Source organism: Hakea prostrata, chromosome 4, assembly GCF_041222555.1.
Source record: "Hakea prostrata isolate BN-2017 chromosome 4, UWA_Hpros_2, whole genome shotgun sequence".
In the NCBI taxonomy this organism is placed as follows: domain Eukaryota; kingdom Viridiplantae; phylum Streptophyta; class Magnoliopsida; order Proteales; family Proteaceae; genus Hakea; species Hakea prostrata.
In genome coordinates, this window is record NC_142603.1 from 4863032 (window position 1) to 4872225 (window position 9194).

The 9194-nt window shown below is 39.3% G+C and overlaps 1 protein-coding gene and 1 pseudogene across 2 annotated transcripts; both read left to right on the forward strand.

Moving 5' to 3' along the window:
• The first annotated feature begins 1548 nt into the window (after positions 1-1548).
• On the forward strand, positions 1549-2735 carry LOC149017270 (putative xyloglucan endotransglucosylase/hydrolase protein 23 pseudogene; annotated as a pseudogene). The gene is made up of 3 exons (XR_016172980.1): positions 1549-1845; positions 1977-2170; positions 2302-2735. The product of XR_016172980.1 is annotated as a putative xyloglucan endotransglucosylase/hydrolase protein 23 pseudogene (transcript).
• Positions 2736-4596: 1861 nt separating this feature from the next.
• On the forward strand, positions 4597-6265 carry LOC149017271 (putative xyloglucan endotransglucosylase/hydrolase protein 23). The gene is made up of 3 exons (XM_089154148.1): positions 4597-5230; positions 5358-5551; positions 5674-6265. The coding sequence occupies exons 1-3, from the start codon at positions 4928-4930 to the stop codon at positions 6083-6085; spliced, it is 909 nt and encodes a 302-aa protein (XP_089010274.1). The 5' UTR covers positions 4597-4927; the 3' UTR covers positions 6086-6265.
• Positions 6266-9194: the final 2929 nt, after the last annotated feature.

Here is a 9194-nt window from a genome sequence, read left to right on the forward strand (position 1 = left end):
ATTAATTTTGTGGAAAGCAAATAACAGAAAACCAATCTTCCTACAGTGTGCATTTTTGTAATAACTGACTACAGTTTTTGTGGAGCGAGAGGGGAAAGAGACGACACAAATCTAGTGCAGAAAAGAATGGCCTGCATTTCTATGGGCAAACCACAACAAATACTGTATATAATGCACATTTTAAAGGCTGATATTTAAAAGCCCAAACTCGGCGGGGCAAATCTAAAAGACATCGACGCCAGAAAATGAGAACCCAAGGACAACAAGGCAAGAAGGAAGAACGACCATGGTTAGAATGAGAACCCACATCGATCCATATTTGCATTCTTCTCTTACCCTTGTTGCCAAGAGGTGGCGGTAGATCTAGGCTTTTTTGTCTTTGCTAATCACAGTGACGGTTTATGAGGCCTCTTCACTGGCATGGCATGGCATGGCATGGTCTTAATTTTCCTTGATTTCGAGTTCACTAGCAGTTGTTTCAGTTGAATTAATTAAGGCCTAATTAAGCAACTTCAGGAATTATTCAGAGATGCTAGCGAGCTAGGAATTGAATTAAATACCTTCTCTTTGAGTTTGAGTTCAGCTTCCCTCTTTGCTCTCAATTCAGCCCTTGTCTGGGCCTTTTCTGCATTGCGCCTCTTCCTCCCCTTTTCTGCAGTGAAGTTTGAGTTTGAGCTGTATGCAGTTGGAAGAGGGGGTAGGTAATAGTAGTAAACAACAGCTGGAGAGAGAAGAAAGGTTCTTACTTGTTCTTACAAGTAAAGATGAAACCCTCCATGGAAATCGAATCAAGCTAAACCAGGGAGGGACGGAAGCAGGGGAGGTGAGATTGGACCCGGAAGTTGTTGGGTTGTGTGGAGTTTACACGGGGCGTGAGCTGGCTGTCCTGGTTGGCTTTTAGTTCTTGAATTCTGAACCGAGTAAGCTGAAGTACAAGGCTTATCTGCTTTGTATCTATTAATATAATAGAGTTCACCAATTCAACCTCCGCCTGGGGTTTATTATTCTCCGTTTGATTTCATCTTTGAATCTGGGCAGTCCGTATTTGACTTGGGCACCAGAACCCTTTACATACACTGGCAGGTGTCCTGATCTAATGATTTTCTTTTGTTTTGGTTTTTTTTTTTTATTTTGTGTCGTTTGTCTCCCTTTGCTTACAATTGAAAAAAATTGATGTCTTTCAACCTCTATTGGAGTTGGGTAGGGTTGTCAAATCTCCCCACCCCTTGTTTTTTGTTGCTCCTGTGGCTCCTTTGGGCCTTCGTTTTCGTTTTTTTTTTTCTTTGTTGTTTGTCCTGGGGCTTGGTTCTTTCTTCTCCTTTCGTCCTGCCGCCTGCGCTTCCTGTTTCTCCCCTGCCTGCGTTTTTGGTGGGGTCCTTCCTCCGCCCGTGTGGTTTGGGGGGTTTCGTTCTTTCCGCCTGTCTCCTCGCTTTCTTCCTTGGGGCCCTGTGTTTTCCTGTGCCTTTCCTTCTCCGTGTTCCTCCTCTTCCCCTCTTTTTTTGTTTGGCTGTGGGTTGCTAGCAACTCACAAGGTGATACAACAAACCATTCTGGTCTGGCTTCTTCTTCATCTTCTTCCTTTACTACTTCATTGGTGTTGGTGTTTGTGTTACTGGGCACCTCTCTAAGGTGGCTAACTCTGCTAGTAATTTCTATCAAGATTTCACTCTCACCTGGGGAGATGGTCGTGCCAAGATACTCAACAATGGGCAACTTCTCACTCTGTCACTTGACAAAACTTCGGGCTCTGGTTTCCAATCCAATAACGAGTATCTGTTTGGAAAGATTGATATGCAGCTCAAGCTTGTTCCTGGCAACTCTGCTGGCACAGTCACTGCCTATTATGTAAGCCTCCATTTGCTTCGTTGCCTTCTTCTTCAATAGTTTTGTTATTCTCATGCAGAATTTCCATCTTAATGGATTCTAGCTAGTAGATTATTTTTCTGATTCAAAAGTGAAATTCAATTCTGTTGCAGTTATCTTCAAAAGGGTCATCATGGGATGAGATAGACTTTGAGTTCTTGGGAAATCTTAGTGGAGATCCTTACATCCTTCACACGAATGTGTTCAGTCAAGGCAAAGGCAACAGAGAACAGCAGTTCTATCTCTGGTTCGACCCAACTGCTGATTTCCACACCTACTCTATTCTCTGGAATCCTCAAACAATCATGTAAGTGAGTTATACTAATACCAATTTATCCATTCATTCGCCAAAAATAAGTTTTATTATTATTATTACTATAATTATAAAGTTCGCCATTTCTAGTACTGCCCTGATCAAACTGTTATATTAAATTGCAGATTTTCTGTGGATGGCACTCCCATAAGAGAGTTCAAGAACTTGGAATCAAAGGGTGTTCCCTTCCCAAAAAATCAACCCATGAGAATTTATTCCAGTCTCTGGAATGCAAATGACTGGGCTACCAGGGGTGGCCTCATCAAGACTGACTGGACTCAAGCTCCCTTCACTGCTTCCTACCGCAGCTTCAATGCAAATGCCTGTGTTTGGTCTTCTGGGTCGTCTTCTTGCAAATACAACTCTGCTTCCTCTGCATCCAGCAAAAACAGCTGGTTCTCTCAATCCTTAGACGCGACAAACCAAAAGAGATTGAGATGGGTCCAGAAGAATTACATGATCTACAACTACTGCACAGACAAGAAACGCTTTCCTCAGGGCTTCCCTACCGAATGTAGTATCACTACTCAATCTTAGGAACTCCACAGCAGGAGCTATCTCCTACAGTCCTACCCTGTTTGTGTAAAATCTTTTTACTTAGATTCTTTTATTTGTTGTTCCTAGTATGTTATTATTTGGATAACATGAAATAGTTATTCTCGTGATCATGTAATGTAATCTGTAAAGATGGAATAAATTGTTTTTTTCATCCCAAACTACCAACTTATGAAAGGGGGAAGCAACTATTGACCTGCATCAGCATGCCATCTTTGAAAAAGAAAATAATAATAAAAAGAGAGTCAACCGATTTGAAGATATTGCCTGGATCAACGAAGAAATGGAATCTGTTTCACTCTCAAAGAGGAGACAATTGGGTGTGGTGTTTCGTTAATTCTGACCGGGATCCAGATTCAAAGTACTCCAAAAAAAAAAAAAAAAATTACACTACATTTAACACTATGATTTCTTGACCGTTTAATTACTTGTCAAGCTAATGAAGCTTGTCGATTTGTGACCTTTGACAACTTAAAGCAATGCCTAATACTTCCATTCCTAGGAGAACCTGGAGTTCGCTAGCACGACACCAACTAAGAATGAGTCCAATAAATCATGATTTAGGGTATTAGGATTGGATCAGGAAAAACATTTAACCAAGAGCATAACTTAGGACCATCTAAGGGCCAAAAACTAGTGCCCTTAATAGTAACCTAAGGATGAAGGCCAAAATCCAAGATGTTGTAGCCGTGTGAGGCATTGAGTTTCCGGTTGCCTTCTTTGCCATTGTTGGAATAGTTGAAAATAGGTTGATATGTTTAATGATGACCACATCCCATCACCAAACCCCAAATTTCCATAATATCTGGCTTCTCTCCTTGGAGGGAATTTCCCAATGAATTGTAGGATTCTAATATTCTAATTCAAGGGCTATAGTAAATTTAATGATTGTCGGGGGAACATATATTACATGTAGTTGAATTCTATAACATCAAATTGGCAGATGAGTCCTTTCACGGAAAGGTTGTAGACTCCCATATGGAAGTAAGAACAGTCTAAGTCTTGGAAAAATTGTGGAACAAAACGACCATTTTGTCTCTAACATAGATTTGATCGTATCGCTGATATAAAATACATTAAAGTCCCAAAAGGGGAACAATGTTTGAAACAAGTCCCCATTCCAAATAACAACTGGTGTCAATGCCTTCCATTAGGTTTTTGTCTCTTAAAACGCCATCCTAGAGCAATTCTTACCTCACACTTTTCTTAATTTTGTTTGGGTTTTGTGTAATTATTGTGGAACAATTGCAGAATTTGATCTCAACTATAAGTCACACAATATTGCACATTAATTGTATAGCATTGAAGCACGTCCCAACTTCGTTGCCTACATGGGATGAGCATGCCCAGCTATTCCTAGAAGCAATCTCCTACGGCTTCAATTAGTATTATTAACTAACTCGATGGAACCGTGAAGAACTAGGTCTCCCAAAGGCCTACCTTATCTGATCACCTCGTAAACGTTTATCTTATGCAACACGTTACTCAAAGTTGACAGCTGAATAGAAAACATTCAATCATTCGAAAACTCTTTTGAGTATTTTAATTAACTAGGTGTTAAATCAGATTCGAACAGAGCCACGCGGTTGATTACAGATAATAAGAATATAAAAAGTTGCCGGTAGATCCACAAATCAATATTCAAATTAAAAGTTTGAAAACGAAAGCAAAGGTGCCAACCTGGATCCCTCTCCAGCTCTCCTCCATTTAGGTTTCCTGTAGATGTTCCCATGAAGAAAGTAATTAAGAATCATTCATGGGTCCTTCACGTCTAATAAGCGATGGCGGTAGGCGGAGCAGAGTGGGAAGCTGCTTCCTGTTTTCGTCACCAACTTCGCAACTAACCCACTCCACTTGACTTGAGGCCCCAATTCACCTTGCTATCATCAGGTTTGGTGTTTGATTTGGAAGAGTTTATCAGTTTTGTATGACTAAGTGCGAACCTTCCTTAGATTTCCAGGCTGTTATTTGCTCAGCTTCCAACTGGGGGCAACTCAAAATTGATGCTCTCAATTACCAAACCCATGAATTTTCCAATGTTCTTCTTGGTTTCGTCATTTCATTTCTCTTCTCTATTTCCTTATCGTGTATATATATGTATAGATTTGCACTGCTATATTCCACAACTCACACGACAACCCAGTCTCACTGCAGCCAGACAACTTTTCTCTAAATTAGTTCATATCTCTTGTGATCATGGCTTCCTCTTCTTCATCATCATTATCATCTTCTTTCTTCACTATTTCACTAGTGGTGGTGTCTGTAGTACTCGGCACCTCTTTAATGGACGTCTCTGCTAGTAATTTCAACCAAGATTTTACCATCACTTGGGGAGATGGTCGTGCCAAGATACTCAACAATGGGGACCTTCTCACTCTGTCCCTTGACAAAGCTTCGGGCTCTGGTTTCCAATCCAGTAACGAGTATCTGTTTGGGAAGATTGATATGCAGCTCAAGCTCGTTCCTGGCAACTCTGCTGGCACTGTCACAGCCTATTACGTAAGCTTCCATCTATTTCCTTGCTCCTTCAATAGTTTTGCTCTTCTCATACAGAATTTCTATCTTAATGGATTCTAGCTAGTAGATTATTTTTCTGATTCAAAAGTGAAATTCAATTCTGTTGCAGTTATCTTCAAAAGGGTCATCATGGGATGAGATAGACTTTGAGTTCTTGGGAAATCTGAGTGGAGATCCTTACATTCTTCACACAAATGTGTTCGCTCAAGGCAAAGGCAACAGAGAACAGCAGTTCTATCTCTGGTTTGACCCAACTGCTGATTTCCATACTTACTCTATTCTCTGGAATCCTCAAACAATCATGTAAGTTGGTAGACTAGAATTAATTTATCCATCCATTCCCCCAAATTAAGTTACTTGTGTTTTTTTAAACTTTGCAATTCCTACTAGTACTTCCCTGATCAGACTGTTATATCAAATTTCAGATTCTCTGTAGATGGTACTCCCATAAGAGAGTTCAAGAACTTGGAATCAAAGGGTGTTCCCTTCCCAAAGAATCAACCCATGAGGATCTATTCCAGTCTCTGGAATGCAGATGACTGGGCTACTAGGGGTGGCCTCGTCAAGACTGACTGGACCGAAGCACCCTTCACTGCTTCCTACCGCAACTTCAATGCGAATGCCTGTGTTTGGTCTTCTGGGTCGTCTTCTTGCAACTCCAACTCTGCCTCCTCTGCATCTGGCAACAACGCTTGGTTCTCTCAATCGCTAGATTCTACAAACCAGCAGCGGTTGAAATGGGTCCAGAATAATTATATGATCTACAACTATTGCACAGACACGAAACGCTTTTCTCAGGGTTTTCCCACCGAATGTACTGCCACCACTCAATCTTAGGGGACTCTGTAATTCATTAATTTTGACTTCCATTTTATTTCTGTGAAATGTATGCACTAAATTCTTTATGAAAAAAATTACTTTACATTTACTCGTCGATTCTTGTGCATATGTAGTGGCCATAAACTAATTAGACTGATTAGATCTATTGTTGGTAATGAATGGATTTCACAATATTTGATCACATGCAATTAAATTCTAAATACAAGTTAAAGGTTGAAAGCTCATTAAATTTTAAGGTGGTAGAGTCACATTAACATGTACAGATGAGCTTTCACTAGAAAAGGAAAACAAGACTGAGAAGTACTTATTTGCTTGTTTCATCTTTTATGACTAAGTGTGATAAGGATTTGAACCAAATCATATGCAGGATCTTTCTTTAATTACTTCTTTAAGCAGTTTGAATTTTTGTGTTTCTTTTGAAAATTGACTTATTTCGAGTTACTTTGTTAATCATTTAATGCAAAGTATCTATAATTGTTACTTTTCATGTGGTAGAACAAGGGTAAAACTAGGATTTTTCAATTTTGGGATGAGAGTTTGTGGTGTTTTTTTAAAAGCTTTTGAAAAATCCCAATTGCAATTTTACTCCGTTGTATTGTGAAACATTGTTGATTTTCTAGAAGACCTAACACTCTAACACATCACATTATTATGTATATGATATCTTAGATTTATGTACCATCTAGCTCAAATTTTATTAATATAGTCTTCTTTTTTTAGTGTTTGTTCCATCTTAAATGTCTTCACCACTAGGATCACCCCACAAAAAGGAGAGGAAAAAAACACACCCTCAAAGTAGTAAAATTGAGTGTATGTTAGTAAAACTGCATTCTTTTTGAGAAAACTCAATTGTTTCACCTTCTTTCTCACTCCCAAACCCTAAGAATATGTTCTCAAATTTTTTATATTAATTTTTTATTTCAACATAGCAAACTTATTTTCATTCCATTTTTTGACCAAATATGAATTCTTATATTTATTTCTTTAAATGGATAACATAGAGAATAAAAATCGATGTAAAAAAGGCCTTAAGTAGTCTACCAGCCTATTTCAGGAATGAAAGACACGATAATGCCAACAACGCATGCTAATTGCTTGAAATCAAAACTTTCAATGTTCTATTATGCTAGTCAAGCCAATTGCTCAGAATTTGTTTCAACCCTGCCAGTTTTAGAAGGGAAAACATCCTCTCTGCTGTGCACAGTAGTGCACATATATATCAAATGATTGGCTGAAAAAACAAAGTAAATACAAAACTATTGAGAATTTTTAAAATTTGAAATTAAACTTTTAATTTTAGCCAATCATTTTATACAAATATGCATTGCTTTGCACAACAGAGGATGTTTTCCCATTTTAAAACCCACATTTTCTAATTGTTAGAAGTGTAGTTGTATCACATCAACAAATATGTCCATCATCCAATCTCAGTTTTTGAGCCCGAGATCTGCTGTCAATCATTTGATTGCAGAGGTAACACAATCACAGCCCAAAAAGTGATTCAGAAACATCTCAAGAAGTAGAGGAATCCCGAATGGAGTCTTGAGGTTCTGAATTAAATGAGTGATTTTGTTTTTCTAAAACTTCCTTCCTCTTCCCATCGAAGTGTCTCCAAGAGACAAGGAAGCTTTTGTGGTCAATTAAAGAACAGAATAGTAGAAAATATATACAAACAAAGATTAAGACAAATGTTCCTTTGAGCATGGCGAAAATCATCATGCACACAGCTGGTCATATAATTACAAAACAATCTATAACATGATCCGTGTTCCCTGCCCTTTTCCTGAATACTATTATCCATTAGCAAACTTTAAGTAGGTCCAGACTAATCACACATCCATAAGAGAGAAAAGTAGACAATAATGTAACAAATCATTTCTCCTTATTTCATTATAATGAACGAAATCAATACCTGAAATCAATTATTTTTGGTGGAAAGCAAACAAAAGAAAACCAATCTTCCCACAGTATGGATTTTGTAATAACTAACTATAGATTTTGTGGAGCGGGAGTGGAAAAGAGACGACACAACTCTAGTGCAGAAAAGAATGGCCTAAATTTCTATGGTCAACCAAAACAAATACTGTATATAATGCATATTTTAAAGGCTGATATTTAAAAGCCGAAACTTGGCAGGGCAAATCTAAAAGAGACGCCAACACTACCCAAGAACAAGGCAAGAAGAACCAAGATTATAATGAGAACCCACATCCATGTTTGCATTCTTCTCTTACCCTTGTTGCGAAGAGGTGGCGGCACAGGCTTTGTCTTAGTCTGCTTTGCTAACAGTGATGGTTTCTGAGGCCTCTTCACTGGCATGGTCTTTTCCTTGATTTCGAGTTCACTAGCAGTTGTTTCAGATGTAGCATTCTCCGTGCTAGCAGCAGATTCTCCTTCTGTACCAACCGTGGCTCCCTCAGCCACAGCTGCCTTCTTCTTTTCCTTTTTCTTTGCCCTCTTCTCTCTTTGCTGCACAAAGTTCATAGCACCATTGATCAAGTGGTAAATGGCAGATGGGGTGTTTCCAACGTAAAAGTATGGAGAAGTTATTCCTAAACAGACGATGTCAGACCAAGTGGACAGAATTGCTGGGGCTTTATTTCAGGATGCTAGGAATTAAGGCTTAAGAAATTTCAGGAATTCAGAGATTAGCTAGGAATTAAATACCTTCTCTTTGAGTTCAGCTTCCTTCTTTGCTCTCAATTCAGCCTTTGCCTGGGCCTTTTCCGCATTGCGCCTCTTCCTCTCCTCTGCCTCCTTCGCTTTCACCTTCTCCTCCAGACGATGCTGTTCCTTCAGTCTGGCTGCAGCTTCTTCCCTTCTCAACTCCTCTGCTTTCCTTGCCAACTCCTCCTCCTCTTTCGATTTCTTATTCTCTTCTTCCACCTCTTCTTTCTCCTCCCTGCCAGAAAAAGTTGCCGAGCCATTTTCCAAAGCAGTTGATTTAGAGGCCTTCTTCAGCTTAGCAGTTGGATTCTCCCGTTGCACCTTCAGCACAGTCTTGACATCACCCTTTTCAGCCCCTGAGGGTACTACTGACTTTTGTGGTTCTGAAGGTGGAATGACCAATGCAGAATCTTTATGTGATGAGGCTGCAAGTGCATTA